This window comes from Bufo gargarizans, chromosome 5, assembly GCF_014858855.1.
Source record: "Bufo gargarizans isolate SCDJY-AF-19 chromosome 5, ASM1485885v1, whole genome shotgun sequence".
Classification (NCBI taxonomy): Eukaryota; Metazoa; Chordata; class Amphibia; order Anura; family Bufonidae; genus Bufo; species Bufo gargarizans.
The window spans coordinates 475715895-475735649 of record NC_058084.1 but is presented as its reverse complement, the minus strand read 5'-3'; the positions used below and the strand labels follow the sequence as shown (position 1 = coordinate 475735649).

Genomic DNA, 19755 nt, shown 5'->3' with positions numbered 1-19755 from the left:
GGACAAAACAGAAGCGTTTTCCTCCACTATTTAGATCCTATGATGGATCTCAATAGCAGAAAGGGAAAACACTGGGTGAAAGTGGCCTTACCCTGTTACTCGGACATCTGGTGGCATATTCTTTTAACATTCGTATAGGAACTCTGACCCCATAAAAGTAAGCTAAAGATACAAATACACCATGAAATTACATTTTATGGACAGCGAGGTGCAGACACGGCCGAGTGTCAGGCCCTTCTGGTACATTTACATAAAGCGTTTATTAGGTCTTTCCATAATTAATAAGGGCTGATCCGGAGCCGTGAACAGTTCTGGGATACTGTGGCCCATACTAGACAGTACAGAGCCGCATTCCTATTAGCACGCGGTACATCTGTTAGCAGGTAGCGCTGTCTGTGTTGACATGTAACGCTTACTTTTAATGAGTTTACCAGTGTCTGTTGCTCGCGCTCCTGCACCTGTTTTTTTTCCCCTTAGGGTCTTCTGGAATATCTGAAAACCAACATTGCGCTTCAAACTGTGACAAGGTGCATTTGTAAGCACAAATATAGATAATGAAATCTCTCTTGGATGCCAGGACACGGCACAGCAAATGCGAGAAATAAAACTACACAAACTTATGTGGGCCACGACTAAAGCAGATCTGTAGCCTTCCCTCCTTTTCCCCATAGGTACAAGAGTCGCCTGATAATCCTCTCTTTCTCACCGGAGGATTTGCTCATTGGACCATATGGCCATTCAGTTCTCAAAAGTAATCTAAATTATCTCTTTATATACTGACAGTGCTGAGCCTGTGCTTATACGGAGCAGCCAATCAGAATAAGTCGAGGTGCAGTGTAAAGCACAGAGTATTGAAAATGCCACAGGGGTAGACCTTAGACTACTTTAAAGCATCCCTGAGTTGTCAAAAAAAAGTTTGCATAATGCTTTTGCTGTGAAGGAATAGGTCTTTTTGGGGATTCCCTAATGTCTTTTTCAGCTGCACAGCTAGACACATTTCTCTCACAAGCAAGGGGGTGTCTATTTCTGTGGAATCTCCCAGTACTGTACTGCTGTGAAGTCCTTTCCCTTAATTCCCACTATGTCTGTTTTCAGCTCTGGAGCTCATAGAACAGATAAGGGGAGGGTGAAAAAAATAAAATAAAAATCACACGTACAGAAAGGCAGGACATTTCTGTGATCTTCAGAAGCAGAGTAAAAGCAGTTGTTTTATCAGGCTCGGAATTTGAGTTAGGGTCCCACCTCCGGCATCTTTACCTACAACGGAGCCAGCAAAGTGAAGGAGGGCGGATTGCAGATCGCGCATGCGCTGTCAACCTTCATTTATTTTTATGGGAATAGATGGGCTATTTTTGAAAGTTGCACAAAAATAAATGGGTAGCGCAACTTGCAAGCGTGGCCTCGGCTCCATTCACTTCTATGGGGCTGACGGAAATAGCCGAGCCTGCCCTGGGCTACTTTCTGAAGTCCCATAGAAAAGAGTGGAGGGCGAACGTGCACGTGCAGTCTTCTCGTCTTCACTTTGCAGGCCCCGTTCTAGAGATGGGTGCGGGTCCCAGAAGTGGGAGCTGCACCTATCAGACATTGGGGACCTATCCTAGCGATGTGTATGAGATGGGTCAACCTCTTTAAGGGTTATAGCCCCCTCTCCCAGAGAACAGGCCAGCTGCATACAGAGCCCCCATCAATGTGTACAGTGTTACTATTCTGTCTTATCTTGGTCCCCCAGCAGTCATATGTGACTCAAAACCCTGCCTGCCAATTATGAGATGACTCTGCTGGTTCTGACCCAGTCTATAAAAGCAAATTCAATCCATATAAGGCTCCTTGATCTGTGTCTTGGCCAACATGAGCAACTACCCCTGCCTGGGGAGATCTCCATGAAGAAAGAAAAATGGAAGACATGGACTTTGTACAAACGAGCTTAGCCGTTATACTGTACAAAATGTGACAGACCAAGCAACATTTTTAGTAAAATCCTCAGACTCAGATAGAGACTTCCCTTTTAAGAGTTACAAATTCATCTTACAAACAACCCCTGTCATGACACCTCACCCCTCTCCGCAGGAGCAGCAGATGTGATCAATCTGCACGCTACAGCTGGCCATACTCTTTAGTAATATGGATTTCCAGATGAAGGCAAAGCCGATTAATTTCACTTAAAATTGAAATTAGGTGTAATTAATTCGCTATATGTACGGCAAAGCTGCGGTCGAGCGATTCTGCTTTATTGTTATTGATTTTACACCAGAAACACGGCAAAAAAAAAATAAAAATAAACTATTTCAGCTCTATAAACATATAAAGTAGATTAATAGATCTGCTATGGGATAAAATACCAGTCAGCAATATTGAGATGTCTTCATTTAAAGGGACAGTCACACCAATATATACACATGCTGCAATTAGTGGGGAAAACTATTCCACAGTAACACTGCACTCAGCAGTCCCATAGAAGTGAATCACACCAGGGGCGTTGCTAGGTTACAACATTCAGGGCCTGGGCCCCTGATGTTTTGTCCCAGGCCCCGAATGTGGAATATAACTGCAGGGGGCACTGCAAATCCAGGGGACATTAGGCATTCTTATTACTACTGGGGGCTCTATAGGAGGGACTTATAGATCTGTCACTATGGGGGCCTTATTACTACTGATGGGTCTGTAGAGAGCTTTATTACCACTGGGGGAACAATAGGGGGGCTTATTTATACTGGGGGCTCTGTGAGGGTATTACTAATACTGGAGGGCTCTTCTACTAATGGGGGCACTCTTGGGGAGCATTATCACTGCTGGGGGCAGTATTACTAATGGAGGCATTCTAGAAGGGAATCGCTATTGGTGGGACCTTGAGGAGCACTATTACTATGGGGGACTCTCTGTATAGCAGTCATTTTTCTTCAGGATAGTATTTGGGGGTATCGGGGGGCACAGCAAGCGGCTGGATAACACTGTGGGGACTCCAGGTTGTTGGATGATTATAGAAAAGGGAAGAAGCTAAGATGTCCGTGTGTCACACTCTGCAGAGACGAGGCGGCTGAGAGAAGTTGTACGGACGGAATGGAGAAGATGATGACAGAGACGATCTACATCCGAGGAGACGTCACCCTGGAGGCCCTGGATGTGACAGGTATGTGCTGCTGTATAGTGAGTACAGCAAAATGCGGTGTGGGGGGGAGGGGAGACATAGAACTAGGCCATATTCATTGGGGCTTGGGCCCCGGATTCTTTGAGACCCTAGCAACGCCCCTGGGTCACACATTCGCAGCACTTTGGAGGAAGTTTATCAAATCAGTTTCTATACTCTGGAGTAAGATGCGCCTAATTTATTAATGAATACATCGGTCGCATCTCTGGCGCTCCGTACACCAGAAACTCACATTTTCGCCGACCAGGGGCCTTGGTGTAGAACTGTAACTGACGCCAGTTTCTGGTGCAAGTTATAGTAAATCCGGTGGGCTGTGATAGGCCTCTTGCTATGCTCCACCCTTTGAGGATCAAAAAGTTGCAAGTTATGGCAAATATGGTGTGCGCCATGAATTGCAATTTGTTTATAAATATCTCCACAAATATGTCCCATATGAGATTACCAAAAAGAAAAAAAAAATCTACGGAGGACACGTCCCTTTTACTTTACAGTTTTCCACAATTACTGGGGCATACAAAGAGCCGCCACATCAAAACAGCCCCATGGCGACATTAGGACCCCGCAGCTCCGCCATGCCGTGGGGTGTCACCACACATTGTCGCTGCCGCTAAGCACTATACAGAGCGCTATGAAGCTGGGAAGAGAGAAGACTGGCGCTCAACCTGCTTTTTCCAGAATTGTAGGAGCTTTAACACAGCGCAGGATTAAAGGGGTTCTCCGGACTTTTATATTGATGGCCTATTCTCAGGATAGGTTATCAATATTTTATCGATGGGGGTCCGACACTTGGCACCACCGCTGATCAGCTGTATGAAGGAAACGCTCAGTGCCATCTCCCTCTTCTCTTCCTGCTATGTCTTTGGCGCACGCTAGGGCTGGGCGCTATGGCCTAAAATCTTTATCACAATATAATTTGAAGCATGTGTGATATAACGCTATATATTTATTATTTTCTTTTGTATGTATACAAATTATAAAACGCCATCAGCCCCATGTGCCATTGCCACCATCATCATGTCCCCCAGACAGCGCCATCAGCCCCATGTGCCATTGCCACCATCATCATGTCCCACAGCCAGCGCCATCAGCCCCGTGCCATAGCCACCCCCCCCCCCCCCGCCCCTCTGTAGATATGGGCCCCTGCCACTTACCTTTCCTGCACGTCTGGCTGATGGAGTCTGCAGGAGACGGGCCACGACTTCTTCCCAGCATGCACTGGGAGGGACCTGACGTCACACACAGCGTCAGCCAGGGCACTGACGATGTGTGAACGCAAGGCCCTGCAGCGCGGTGCAGAGAATCGGGAGGCCACGGAGCGGTGAGTGAGAAGCTTCTTCAATTCACTACCGCTCCATGGTTATCTATTGCGATATAACTAAAATCTATATCGTCTGCCGAATTGATGATGATATTATCGTATATCGTTTATATCGCCCACCCCTAGCGCACGCCTTTCCTTCATACAGCTGATGGGAGGGGGTCCCGGGTGTTGACCTACCCTGAGGACGTACTTGTGAGAAACTTGGCTGTTATTAGGTTAAAGTTGCCCTGTCACCCTACAGATGCTTTTGCTTGGCCAAGGGGGCCTTACAAACCCAAAAATCACAGCCTCCCCAGTTGGACAGCCACTTGCAGCTCTACTTTGTGACCTACTGATACTTACTGTGCCCCTTAAAGGAATCTTCTTGGGGTCTTGAGGCATGTCCTGCGACACAAACTTCACTGGTTCCTTTATCTGCCTTCTGGATCTCTTGGTTCCATTCGGTAAAGTTTCCATGGCGAAATCCGCTTCTATGTCGCTGCTACCGGCCTGGTCGCACTCCGAGCACTGCCTGCACAGGCAAGGGAAATCAGAAAATGTTTTTTTTTTCTCTTCTCGAGCACTTTTTTTTAAATAAAATATTTATATAACTTGGCATTGTGAACAGTAGAAAGATACAGAAAAAAACACCTAAAACAAATCCTTCAATGACCTGGAGTGTTGGCTATTGTTGTCCAGGGCTAAATTTCCCCTTTTTGGAACGTTGCATTCTAAGGGGGATTTCAATTTATTTGTTTTATCTCTTATCTTGGCCAAATATATATTTTTATATTTCTTAGTTTACCCATATTTTTTTTAGAAGTGTACCTAAATTTGCATTTCTTTTTTTTAATTCTTAGTTTAGCCAACTTTAGTTTCTTTTGTGCTTTCTTATGATTTAAAGAGAATCTGTCACCTAATTGTACTATATTTAACCCATTGCAGTGCTAACAAAATTAAAACCATACTTTGTTAGCATTATCCTTATTTTTAAAAAATGAACTTTGATTGGTATGCTAATGAGAAGCCTAATGACGGGCATCAACGACTGTTCAGAGCCCAAGACCTCCTCCAAGACCCCGCCTCCTCCAAGAGCCCAAGAGCCCGCCTCCTCCAAGAGCCCGCCTCCTCCAAGAGCCCGCCTCCTCCAAGAGCCCAAGACCCCGCCTCCTCCAAGAACCCAAGACCCCGCCTCCTCCAAGAACCCAAGACCCCGCCTCCTCCAAGAACCCAAGACCCCGCCTCCTCCAAGAACCCAAGACCCCGCCTCCTCCAAGAACCCAAGACCCCGCCTCCTCCAAGAACCCAAGACCCCGCCTCCTCCAAGAACCCAAGACCCCGCCTCCTCCAAGAACCCAAGACCCCGCCTCCTCCAAGAACCCAAGACCCCGCCTCCTCCAAGAACCCAAGACCCCGCCTCCTCCAAGAACCCAAGACGCCGCCTCCTCCAAGAACCCAAGACCCCGCCTTCTCCAAGAACCCAAGACCCCGCCTCCTCCAAGAACCCAAGACCCCGCCTCCTCCAAGAACCCAAGACCCCGCCTCCTCCAAGAACCCAAGACCCCGCCTCCTCCAAGAACCCAAGACCCCGCCTCCTCCAAGAACCCAAGACCCCACTTCCTCCAAGAACCCAAGACCCCACCTCCTCCAAGAACCCAAGACCCCACCTCCTCCAAGAACCCAAGACCCCGCCTCCTCCAAGAACCCAAGACCCCGCCTCCTCCAAGAACCCAAGACCGCTTTTTCAATTGTTCCCAGTACCTCCTCTTTGCACCTTCCAGTCTGCACCTCTTCTGCAATGTCACTATTTTCATTTACTTCTGCCAGCAAAGCAGGTGCTGTACCTAATGCGCGCCTGATGCCCACTGCAGGGAAGTGCGCAAGAGCAGGCAACTTCAATGAGAAGTGAATGAAAATTGTGACGTCATAGAGGAGGTGGTCTTGGGCTCTTGGGAGGAAGCCGTCTTGGGCTTTTGCAAGGAGGCTGCCTTGGGCACTTTAAACAGTTGTTGGCGCCCCGCTGGGCACTTTAGGCCTCATTAGCATATCAAAGCTCATTTTATGGAGTTCAGAAATAAAGATAATGCTAACAAAGGACGGTTTTAATTATGTTAGGTAGCATTACATTGCACTGCCATGGGTTAAGTACAGTAAAATTAGGTGACAGATGCCCTTTAAAATTGCAGCAGATAAGTTTCTATTTTGTAGGTCAGAAACGGGAAACATATATAAATGTTTGACTTTTTTTCATGTTGTTTTTTAAGGTAATTTACTCAAGCAATAGAGAGTTTCCCTGTTGTATGATCTAACTCTCAGTGATGTCACCGTGATGTCACTGTATAACATAGAGCACCAAAAATAAAAAAACTATTTTAGTTTTAGGTGTAGCTCTTTCTCCTAGCTTTGAATCTGTCCATACAAGTAACGACATTTTCAATGAAGGAGCAGTTGGGTCTCACCGCCCAAAGTTTTTTTTTTTCTTTTCCGTTACAATAATAATAAAAAGTCACACTAAAACTAGTAATCCTGGAATAATAACTGAACAAGCCTGTGATATTTTCAGCAGTCGGGAGCTCGCAGGAAGCGAGAACTTTTACAAACTGCTATTTCACAAAAAAGAAAGTAAGTATAAAAGCTAAGAGGGTGTGGGTGACATTTCACCGCACATTTTATTGTAGGGAAATTGGACTTGAAATTCCTCAAGTGGTTAGATGGAAATGGACGTCAGCAATGTTAAGAAGTGACTGAGGACACAAGCCGAATATCCTTTCCTGACATGGTGACTAAAATGGTTGCAAATGCAACAAAAAAAAATTATTATTTGCCACCCAAATTTTAAGACTCTGTGTAGAAGCCAGAATTCCAGGTTTTTTATTTTTTTTAGCCCTGTGTGGACTACATACCTGGCGCACAGCTAGTCTGCAGAGGGCTTCAGGCTGAAAAAAAATAAAACACACTTGGGTGCCTACGGCTTCTACAGAAGGTCTCAAAATTTGGGAGGCAAATAAAAAAAATTTACACCATTTTAGACACCATCTACAGCCAGGGTCTATGGAAGAGAGCACATATCCTTCAACAAGCAGCAAAGGTAGAGAAAAACATTAAGAAAGAGAGCGACCGAGAGCAAGTAAAAAAAAAAAGCAAGAGTCAGCAAAAGAGCGCGCGACAGCCAGCAAGGGAGCGAGCGCGCGACAGCCAGCAAGGGAGCGAGCGCGCGACAGCCAGCAAGGGAGCGAGCGCGCGACAGCCAGCAAGAGAGCGAGCGCGCGACAGCCAGCAAGGGAGCGAGCGCGCGACAGCCAGCAAGGGAGCGAGCGCGCGACAGCCAGCAAGGGAGGGAGCGAGCGCGCGACAGCCAGCAAGGGAGGGAGCGAGCGCGCGACAGCCAGCAAGGGAGGGAGCGAGCGCGCGACAGCCAGCAAGGGAGGGAGCGAGCGCGCGACAGCCAGCAAGGGAGGGAGCGAGCGCGCGACAGCCAGCAAGGGAGGGAGCGAGCGCGCGACAGCCAGCAAGGGAGGGAGCGAGCGCGCGACAGCCAGCAAGGGAGGGAGCGAGCGCGCGACAGCCAGCAAGGGAGGGAGCGAGCGCGCGTCAGCCAGCAAGGGAGCGAGCGCGCGACAGCCAGCAAGGGAGCGAGCGAGCGACAGCCAGCAAGGGAGCGAGCGCGCGACAGCCAGCAAGGGAGCGAGCGAGCGACAGCCAGCAAGGGAGCGAGCGCGCGACAGCCAGCAAGGGAGCGAGCGCGCGACAGCCAGCAAGGGAGCGAGCGCGGGTGCAAAAAAGAAAAAGCAAGGTGCAAAAGACAACAAGCAAGAGGGTAAAAGACAGGAAGCAAAAGAGAGCGACCAAAAGACAGCAAGCAAAAGTGACCGAAGATAGGAAGCAAGATAGAGTGACTGGAAGAGAACAAGCTATGGCGAACAACTGACTAGAAGAGAGAGCTAGAGCGAGCAACCAGAAGAACAAGCTTGAACTCATGACTGGAAGAGCAGGTAAGAGCGACCAGGAGAGAAGGTGAGAGACCAGAGGGGGAACAGAGAGAGAGAGAGAGAGAGAAGAAAATATGAATTTAGGACCTTTGGAAAGATGGGTACTGTTATGGTGGCCATTAATGGCAGACATTCTGCATCTGTTATCTAAGAGACCAAGATTGCTGAGAAATGGTTGAATATCAAAAGGCATCACTCAAGAAGGGGACTCAGAATAATGATGGGAGTTTTTTTTTATGGTTTTATTTAATAGGGAACCTCTTCAGTCGGGGGCCACCCTGAATAAGAAAATAAAAAATGTCATCAATGCGGCTCCGTTTCACCAAAACCCATCCCTCTCCGAGAACATTTGGACTAATTAAAAGCAAAGAGAATAAAATTAGCCAACCGTAACAACCAAGATGAAAGGAGCTTGTGCTTATAACCCAGGGCAAAGGCAGGTGGTAAGCCGAAAATGAAAGGCTTCAGAGTATGTGACCTACTCTACCTGGTCTCCCACCGGGAAAGGAGCCTCTTTGTCCTCCAAACAGATGACACTTAATGCTCCTTACAATTTACTTAAAAGGAAAGAAAAAAAAAAAAAGAAAAAAAAAAACAGGCTTCCCGCTCCACTATTCTGGAGACACGGTGGGCCGGCAAAAAATGCACAAATGGAGGATCATACAAGTCCAAAGATCTAAGTTCACATGTAGGAGTAAAGATCATAGATGTGATGTAGATGTCTGCGAGCCACCATCGGGGGAGGTAGGTGGCTACTGGACATCTCTGGCACCGGTTATCAGACAAACACTGAGAGGCTGAATGAGAGCGGAAGAGAGTGAATGAGATAAATAGAAAAAGGCACTGAATGAGAGAAAGACCCTGAACAAGAGAGAGAGAGAGAAAGAAAAGGAGCCCCTGAACGAGAGAGAGAGAGAGAGAGAGAGAGAGAGAGAGAGAGAGAGAAAGAAAGAAAAGGAGCCTCTGAACGAGAGAGAGAAAGAAAAGGAGCCCCTGAACGAGAGAGAGAGAGAGAGAGAAAGAAAAGGAGCCCCTGAACGAGAGAGAGAGAGAGAGAGAGAGAGAGAGAAAGAAAAGGAGCCCCTGAACGAGAGAGAGAGAGAGAGAGAGAGCGAGAGAGCGAGAGAGCGAGAGAGAGAGAGAAAGAAAAGGAGCCCCTGAACGAGAGAGAGAGAAAGAAAAGGAGCCCCTGAACGAGAGCGAGAGAGAGAAAAAAGGAGCCCCTGAATAAGAGAGAGAGAGAGAGAGAGAAAGAAAGCGAGAGCAACCCTAAACAAGAGAAAAAGCCCCTGAACAAGAGAGAAAAAGAGACCCTGAGCAAGAGAGAAAGAGACCCTGAACGAGAGAGAGACCCTGAGCAAGAGAGAAAAAGAGACCCTGAACGAGAGAGAGACCCTGAGCAAGAGAGAAAGAGAGACCCTGAACGAGAGAGAGACCCTGAGCAAGAGAGAAAGAGAGACCCTGAGCAAGAGAGAGACCCTGAGCAAGAGAGAAAGAGAGACCCTGAACGAGAGAGAGAGAAACAGAGACCTTGAATGAGAGAGAAAGAGAGAGAGAGACCCTGAATGAGAGAAAGAAAGAACGACTGAACGAAATAGATAAAAGAGACTGAACGAGAGAGAAAGAGTAAGGCACTGAACAAGAGGCAGAGAAAGGCTCTGAACGGGAAAGAGACTCGGAACCAGAGAGAGAAAGAATCTGAACAAGAAAGAGACTCTGAATGATACAGTCTCTGAAGGAGAAAGATATCTAAGATTAGAGAGACTGAGCGGGTCTCGTCAGCGGCAGCCTCAGACAGTAGCAGTAGTCCCCCTCCTTACTCATGTATGTTTTACCTACACAAACCATGGTACCTCTTGTATGACCGCTACAAGCAGCTTGATGCGGTCACTGGACGTTCTATCTGCTCTATAACAGACTGTCGCCTCATGCTAAACAGGCTTACATTAGATTGTGGACGGCATGGTGGCTCAGTGGCTAGCCCTGTTGCCACTAGGATCGAATGAGACCACAGAAAACATCTGCATTGAGTCTGTACGTTCTCCTGCGTTTTTGTCTGATCTCTGGGGGCTCTAGCAGACTGACTCTAGTGAGCAGTGTCCCAATGCGGTGTCACGACCATGGTCACCGCAAGCAGTTGCCTACGGTCTGGTCTGGTTGTCAATCACAGGTGAGGGCTGAAGTATGTTGCCTCACCTGTGGTTGCCGCTGGCAACATTATTTATGTGGCAGCATAGCAGCCTGAGCTGGTGCTAGGCAGCTTGCTGTAAGTGCATGCGGTTGCACCTGGCAACCTGTCTATGTGCCTTGTCTCTGTTTTTGTGCACAAGGTTTATTTATGGGTGCACGTCCCCTTTAAGTGGCTGTCTTCCCTTCCCTGGTGTGAGAAGAGTTAATTCCCTTTCTAATGTGTGTGCACTGGGTGTGTCTGTGTGGGTGTGGCTACATGGGCTATTTAGCCTCAGTTGAGACCTGATGTCTGAGGGGTACTTCAGGCATGTTGCTGGAGTCATCCTCCTGGTCTTTTACCATCTGCCAGTGAGGGCCACCCTTGTGGTCATAAATGTTATTCATGATGTTTAGTTGATGTTGTTTTCCTTTTCATGTTTAATGCACCTATGGATCTGGGTTCCTGTGTGTTTGTGTGTGTGTGCTGTGTCCATTTATGTTTGGGTGTGGACACTAGCTTGTTGAGCACGGGATCCCGTCAGTGTGTCTGTGGCAGGTAGGTGTGGAAGTGCTTTTCATCCTCCTGCCATATCCATAGGCTGTTCATGTTTATATCCCCTTGCAGCTTGGCCAGTTTAGACTCCTGTTTCTCCGCGTCTAGTAGGAACAGGTTGTCTACCCAGCTCCTAGCTCAGGGATCTGCGGAGAGTCAGTAGGGATCCGAGGTTCCCGAGTATGAGCCCTCCTACCATCAAGGTCGGCTCATACAGCTAGGAGTCGGGGTCAGATTAGGGATGCGTTAGGAGGTGACCTGCTCCCTAATTCTGTCATCCTGGCCGAGCAGCCACTAACATCTTCTGGCATCGCACGGCTGAGGGTTTCCCCCATCCTCAGCCGTGACATGTGGGAAAGCTGGCACAAGAAGGGGGTTACCCTTTAAAGAGACTTAAACAAAAAAAACACCACCAGGACTGCCTGCAGGTTGTGTGTGGTATTGCAGCTCAGGTCCATTCACTTTAGCAAAGCTGAGTCGTAATAAAAGGACAAAACCCATGGACTTGGAGCCGCCATTTCTTTCTAAAACTGTACAACCCCATTACACAGAAATATGAGTAAAGGCCCACTTCACTCACCAGTAGCTGTTCTTGGTTTTCTTGGGCATTCTTGTAAGTGGGGGATCCAGGCACCCCAAGTGATAGTGCAGCTTGCAGGTGTCACACAGCAGGAGGAGATGCTGGTCATTGTTCTTCTTACATATTCCACAACTTGAAGTAAAAAAAAAAAAAAAAAAAAGGAGCTGATAAATGCGTCAATCACAGGCGTCTGCCCTGCGGCCGTGAAAAAAAATTATCACAAGGCTGGAGTAGCAGTGCAGAGCGCGTCGGTGCTCCCACAAACACGTGTCCTGCTGCTTTGATTTAAAACATTAACCAGCTTTTCCGGAGGAAAATGAAATTGCAATGCTAATCAATCCAGGGATAACAATTACCTGTAGAGGATCGCCGGCAACAGCAGCGTCTTCTGCGTCCCCCCCTCTCGCTTACTGGGTTTTCTCTCTTTCGGCGCCCGGAGGATGACTGGCAGATTTGGCTTCTGTACCGGGAAAATAAATGATAAAATTATAGGATGTATTGGACCCTCTACACACTAAAATCTTAAATAAATCATTGACTGAGTTAATTTAAACGGATCCTCCCAAGATTAAATCTTACATTACTCTTCTAGAGCAGGCAAAGCGGAACAGGTTCGGAATCTAGAATGCTCCGGTGGCTAGATACTGCAGCCACACACTTACTTTGGCGCCCCCTGCTGTGCAGTACCTGTTATGGCGCCCCCTGCTGTGCAGTACCTGTTATGGCGCCCCCTGCTGTGCAGTACCTGTTATGGCGCCCCCTGCTGTGCAGTACCTGTTACGGCGCCCCCTGCTGTGCAGTACCTGTTATGGCGCCCCCTGCTGTGCAGTACCTGTTATGGCGCCCCCTGCTGTGCAGTACCTGTTATGGCGCCCCCTGCTGTGCAGTACCTGTTACGGCGCCCCCCGCTGTGCAGTACTTGTTACGGCGCCCCCCGCTGTGCAGTACTTGTTACGGCGCCCCCCGCTGTGCAGTACTTGTTACGGCGCCCCCCGCTGTGCAGTACTTGTTATGGCGCCCCCCCCGCTGTGCAGTACTTGTTATGGCCCCCCCCCGCTGTGCAGTACTTGTTATGCCCCCCCCCCGCTGTGCAGTACTTGTTACGGCGCCCCCCCCCCCCCCGCTGTGCAGTACTTGTTACGGCGCTCCCTTCCATCACCTACATGTTATGGTGCCCTGAGAAGTTCTGAGAGAAATTTAAAGGGGTGCCATAGCATGAATATGACAGCAGGGGGCACCATAATAAATATGTAACAGCAAGGAGCACCATAACCAGCATGAAACAGAAGTAGATACCATAACATATATGTAACAGCAGGAGGCACTATAACAATTAAACAGCAGGGGCACCGTAATATTTATGTAACATCATGAGGCACCATGACAAGTATGTAAGAGCAGGGGAGACCATAACATGTACAATATGTACGGAAGGGGGTGCAATAACATCAACGGCGGGGGCCACCATAACATTTATGTAACAGTAGGGAACACTCTAATATTTACAGAAGTCTCAAGAGGCACAACAGAGCTTTTCATTTTCTCACCCAATCTCTAATGAGAAACGAGGTGACCCTGCTCCCTCTGTCCCAGTCTAGAAAACAAAGCTAACAAGTCCTAGGTTGGTGCGAGTGATGTGTTACGTACTTGTGCACTAATTTCAGTCTTGTTTTGCAACAGGTAGAAGTGATTTGCAAAAAAATATGCATTGATGGGGGGTGTCAATGTACTTTATAATGGTGGCACAAACCTTAAACAGCTTTGCCCAGTATAATGACCTATCCACAATGCAGCTCAATTCAGTCCAAAAAAAAGGGTCGTCTTCAGCTATCTACGTCAGTCTCCTAGAGACAGAAAGGAGCAGAAGCACACAAGCTCAACCACAGCTAAATTCAAAAGGGGGGCATGGGATCCCTAGTTCTTGTGAGTGGAGAGCGCCACAGTGCTCATAAATTATGATTTTGAGAAAACGTCATTAATACTGAAGAGATGACTCTGAGACAACCCCTGGGCGATCCGCTGATGGTACCAAGCCCCAATTCCCCCCCCCCCCCAAACAGCCTGCTGATTCTTCCGGGGCTGGCTGCAACCATACAGATGGCGGCAGTCATTCAGATGAATGGCCAACCAAGTTATACAAGGAAAGCTCAAGTCAGCCAGAATGAGCGTCACCAAGATGCAAATATGCCCTGAAAATGTATCAAATCAGTCTGCATCACAAATCACCATGGAATGGAGGGGACTCTGCTCCTCTTGACCCAATCTGAACAGCAAAGCTGACAAGCTGCAGAAACAAGTCATCCTATTACATCTGTACTTTTTTGTGAACTGTCACATAAAAAATACAAATTTTCGTTCTTTTTTAATTGTTTATAATAAAAACCTGAATGATATGATTAAAGGGCACCAGATTTGTACCTAGGACACTGGCTGACCTGTTCCATGTGCACTTGGCAGCTGAAGGCATCTGTGTTGGTCCCATCTTCATATGTGCCCACGTTGATGAGAAAAGTGATGTTTTAATACACTCACCTAAAGAATTATTAGGAACACCATACTAATACAGTGTTGGACCCCCTTTTGCCTTCAGAACTGCCTTAATTCTACGTGGCATTGATTCAACAAGGTGCTGATAGCATTCTTTAGAAATGTTGGCCCATATTGATAGGATAGCATCTTGCAGTTGATGGAGATTTGAGGGATGCACATCCAGGGCACGAAGCTCCCGTTCCACCACATCCCAAAGATGCTCTATTGGGTTGAGATCTGGTGACTGTGGGGCCATTTTAGTACAGTGAACTCATTGTCATGTTCAAGAAACCAATTTGAAATTATTCGAGCTTTGTGACATGGTGCATTATCCTGCTGGAAGTAGCCATCAGAGGATGGGTACATGGTGGTCATAAAGGGATGGACATGGTCAGAAACAATGCTCAGGTAGCCCGTGGCATTTAAACGATGGCCAATTGGCACTAAGGGGCCTAAAGTGTGCCTCGAAAACATCCTCACACCATTACACCACCACCACCAGCCTGCACAGTGGTAACAAGGCATGATGGATACATGTTCTCATTCTGTTTACGCCAAATTCGGACTCTACCATTTGAATGTCTCAACAGAAATCGAGACTCATCAGACCAGGCAACATTTTTCCAGTCTTCAACAGTCCAATTTTGGTGAGCTCGTGCAAATTGTAGCCTCTTTTTCCTATTTGTAGTGGAGATGAGTGGTACCCGGTGGGGTCTTCTGCTGTTGTAGCCCACCTTTCTTTCCCATTCTGACATTCAGTTTGGAGTTCAGGAGATTGTCTTGACCAGGAACACAACCCTACATGCATTGAAGCAACTGCCATGTGATTGGTTGACTAGATAATCGCATTAATGAGAAATAGAACAGGTGTATAATAATTCTTTAGGTGAGTGTATATGCAAATAAACCTGTAGGCTCTACAACTGCTGCGCCCTCTGCATTTTGATTGACAGGGCTAGGTGTGATGACGTTTATACTGCCTGGCCATTTCACTAAAAAGCGCAGAGGGCACAGCAGCTGCAGAGAAAGCAGAGCCTCTAGGTGTAACGGCAACGCCCCCATTGCTCCTAGAGGCTCATTTGCATATAATAAAACATCATTTTCCTCAGCAATGTGGGCACATATGAACATGGGACCAACAAAGATGCCTTAAGGTCCCAAGTGCACATGTAACAGGTCAGCCAGTGTCATAGGTACAAAACTGCTGACAGATGCCCTTTAAAATTTTCCCTTAAATGCTTTCCTTAACTGCAAAGCTCTTTGGTAGAGCAAAAAAAAAAAAAAGGTGAAGTAAACAGAACCTCACAGGAATAATAGGAAAGAGGCAAAAATAAATACAAAAATAAAATTACTAAAATATATAAATTATGATTTGGCTTAGAAATGAGCCCGCAGCCACTCTCCGCTTTGCCTGACAAAAGAATAGTGAAGCGGTTTCTTGTGTTCGGCGTCCTCGCTCCATCAGAGCTCTATAGGTTAATTAGAAACATTATCTTATTGGACCAAGCTCTCTACAAAGCAGACGAGATTCTCTTTGGGTTTGCAATAATCTGTTGTATGCTAGCTTCTCAGACAGCAGCCATCTATCAAAGTCATTTCTCGAGGGCCCCGTGGGTCTACATCTGTTCAACCAACTGGAAAAAAAATGGCATGCAAGCTGTGCAAATGAATTCTGCTCCTGCCACTATCATTACAGACACAGGCGCACAAGCAGTCGTCTTGTACAGGGACAAAAGACACTCTTGCATATGTGTATAATGATAGCCGACCAGCTACATTTTAACCACTTTTATCCTACGGAATAAACCGCCTCTAAACATTGCTGCGAGAGGGAGGAGGGAGGTGCCGCTAAGTAAAGATGGGAAATGAGGAGCTCCTCTTTTCCACTTTATAAATAACCATTTTTTGGGGCCCTGATTTTTTCCCCCCCAATTACATAAACAAATTACCTAGACAGAAAGTCGTCCCGCTCTACGGGTCATATGTAGGGACAGGTAGACCTACTTAGAGTCACGTGATTGGGTCACAAACTGTACATGGCCAACAGAGGGAGAAGGAGAAGTCATGTAAGAGAAGTCTGCACCGGCAGGCTTCGAGGCTCTAGTCTGACAACCTCCTACTTGAAACAAGTGTTCACTGACAACAAGAAGAGATCTTGGAAATGGTGAGCAACTGAAACATAGTAGACAACTCAAGCGTGACTTCTGTAACCCAGAAGATTAAAGCTGCTTTTGGGTCACACGTCTTCCTGTAGAAGAAGAAATGTGGTATTACAAGCCAGCCATTTCACAGGTATGTGAATGAGTGTCCAAGTAGTGGCCGGATGGCAGCAGGCCCCTGCTCTAGCAGACCAGGTCTGCTGGAGCAGGAGCATCTCAGACATCCATAGGCACTAATGGGCCAAGTAGGAGGGAGCTGACTTGATGAGGAGACCCTATAACACAGATAGAACATGCTCAGGGTTTCATGTCGAAGGGGGAGACAGTGAAGCTGTAAAGGCGCACTCCATAAAATCAGGCTACTTTGTGCAGAATGGGATGAGGAGAAAAAAAAGATTAAAAAAAAATCTCTCCTTGGCCCCATAAACAGTACCTTACCAAATCTCTAGTGTTCAGAACTTGAGATGAGTGAATTTCCGCTAATGAAATTTGTTCACACTTCGATTAAAGGTAAAACGAGAATTGCGTTACCACGGACCATAACGCAATTCTATGACGGGAGGCAATCCGTTATTCATTCCGTCATAATAGAAGTCTATGGACTGCAAAACGGATCCGTCCCATTTCCATTATGCCGGGGGGTCCTCTCCTGCATAACGGAAACGGGACGGATCCATTATGCAGGCCATAGACTTCAATTTTGACGGAATAAATAACAAAATGCCTTATGGTCCGTGGTAACGGAATCCATAACACAATTCACCTTTTACTACCAAACGAAGTGGGAACGAATTTCAAAATATGACGTTCGCTCATCTCTAGCATGTACTATTCAGAACCTCTGCATATATCAGTACCTGACTGACAGACATAACTTTTTTTTATACCGTCATATGTCGGCACAGCTCCCCTGTAAAGCCAGGCCTTTCAGCCTGATGCAACCTTCTCTTCCACTTTCCCTCATCAGACCTGACGAATGCAAAGTATTCTGGTTGGTGACTGTAATTATCAGAAAAGCTGCTCAGTAAGGAGAAGACCTGTGGCCAACATAGAGGAAGCCAAATTGGCATGACCGACGGGATTTCACACCAGCTGATTAAATCAATGGAAAGGCTGAGCACAGAAATGTCAGAACGACTTCAAGTCATCTTTTTTTCTCTCTATCAAAAAAAAAGTCTCAGGAGACGACTCCATGTGATTTCTTCTGTAACACTCACCTGAAGAGATCACTGGCAACAGATGATTTATACCGAACTAATGAGTCTACCACCAGGAAAGACCAAAAGAAGGATGGTGAAAACTGTAGAAGTTATATTCTTGTACATAAGAGCAGTATTATAGTAGTTATACTCTTGTACATAGGAGCAGTATTATAGTAGTTATATTCTTGTACATAGGAGCAGTATTATAGTAGTTATATTCTTGTACATAGGAGCAGTATTATAGTAGTTATATTCTTGTACATAGGAGCAGTATTATAGTAGTTATATTCTTGTACATAGGAGCAGTATTATAGTAGTTATATTCTTGTACATAGGAGCAGTATTATAGTAGTTATATTCTTGTACATAGGAGCAGTATTATAGTAGTTATATTCTTGTACATAGGAGCAGTATTATAGTAGTTATATTCCTGTACATAGGAGCAGTATATAGTAGTTATATTCTTGTACATAGGAGCAGTATTATAGTAGTTATATTCTTGTACATAGGAGCAGTATTATAGTAGTTATATTCTTGTACATAGGAGGCAGTATTATAGTAGTTATATTCTTGTACATAGGAGCAGTATTATAGTAGTTATATTCTTGTACATAGGAGCAGTATTATAGTAGTTATATTCTTGTACATAGGAGCAGTATTATAGTAGTATATTCTTGTACATAGGAGCAGTATATAGTAGTTATATTCTTGTACATAGGAGCAGTATATAGTAGTTATATTCTTGTACATAGGAGCAGTATTATAGTAGTTATATTCTTGTACATAGGAGCAGTATTATAGTAGTTATATTCTTGTACATAGGAGCAGTATTATAGTAGTTATATTCTTGTACATAGGAGCAGTATTATAGTAGTTATATTCTTGTACATAGGAGCAGTATTATAGTAGTTATATTCTTGTACATAGGAGCAGTATTATAGTAGTTATATTCTTGTACATAGGAGCAGTATTATAGTAGTTATATTCTTGTACATAGGAGCAGTATTATAGTAGTTATATTCTTGTACATAGGAGCAGTATTATAGTAGTTATATTCTTGTACATAGGAGCAGTATTATAGTAGTTATATTCTTGTACATAGGAGCAGTATTATAGTAGTTATATTCTTGTACATAGGAGCAGTATTATAGTAGTTATATTCTTGTACATAGGAGCAGTATTAGTAGTTATATTCTTGTACATAGGAGCAGTATTATAGTAGTTATATTCTTGTACATAGGAGCAGTATTATAGTAGTTATATTCTTGTACATAGGAGCAGTATTATAGTAGTTATATTCTTGTACATAGGAGCAGTATTATAGTAGTTATATTCTTGTACATAGGAGCAGTATTATAGTAGTTATATTCTTGTACATAGGAGCAGTATTATAGTAGTTATATTCTTGTACATAGGAGCAGTATTATAGTAGTTATATTCTTGTACATAGGAGCAGTATTATAGTAGTTATATTCTTGTACATAGGAGCAGTATTATAGTAGTTATATTCTTGTACATAGGAGCAGTATTATAGTAGTTATATTCTTGTACATAGGAGCAGTATTATAGTAGTTATATTCTTGTACATAGGAGCAGTATTATAGTAGTTATATTCTTGTACATAGGAGCAGTATTATAGTAGTTATATTCTTGTACATAGGAGCAGTATTATAGTAGTTATATTCTTGTACATAGGAGCAGTATTATAGTAGTTTATTCTTGTACATAGGAGCAGTATTATAGTAGTTATATTCTTGTACATAGGAGCAGTATTATAGTAGTTATATTCTTGTACATAGGAGCAGTATTATAGTAGTTATATTCTTGTACATAGGAGCAGTATTATAGTAGTTATATTCTTGTACATAGGAGCAGTCTTTATAGTAGTTCTATTCTGTACATAGGAGCAGTATTATAGTAGTTCTATTCTTGTACATAGGCAGCAGTATTATAGTAGTTATATTCTTGTACATAGGAGCAGTATATAGTTAGTTATATTCCTTGTACATAGGAGCAGTATTATAGTAGTTCTATTCTGTACATAGGGCAGTTATTATAGTAGTTAATTCTTGTACATAGGAGCAGTATTATAGTAGTTATATTCTTGTACATAGGAGCAGTATTATAGT

General features: G+C 45.2%; 1 protein-coding gene across 1 annotated transcript in view; it reads right to left on the bottom strand.

Annotated features, from left to right (window-relative positions):
- The window catches only part of PHF14 (PHD finger protein 14), a 174336-nt gene that overhangs the window by 85153 nt on the left and 69428 nt on the right, over window positions 1–19755 (bottom strand). Inside the window, exons 12-14 of the mRNA XM_044293783.1 lie at window positions 12093–12196; window positions 11737–11868; window positions 4809–4977 (exon numbers count right to left, since the gene is read on the bottom strand). Of these exons, the coding sequence (XP_044149718.1) occupies window positions 4809–4977; window positions 11737–11868; window positions 12093–12196 (405 nt within the window). The remainder of the gene's footprint in view (window positions 1–4808; window positions 4978–11736; window positions 11869–12092; window positions 12197–19755) is intronic.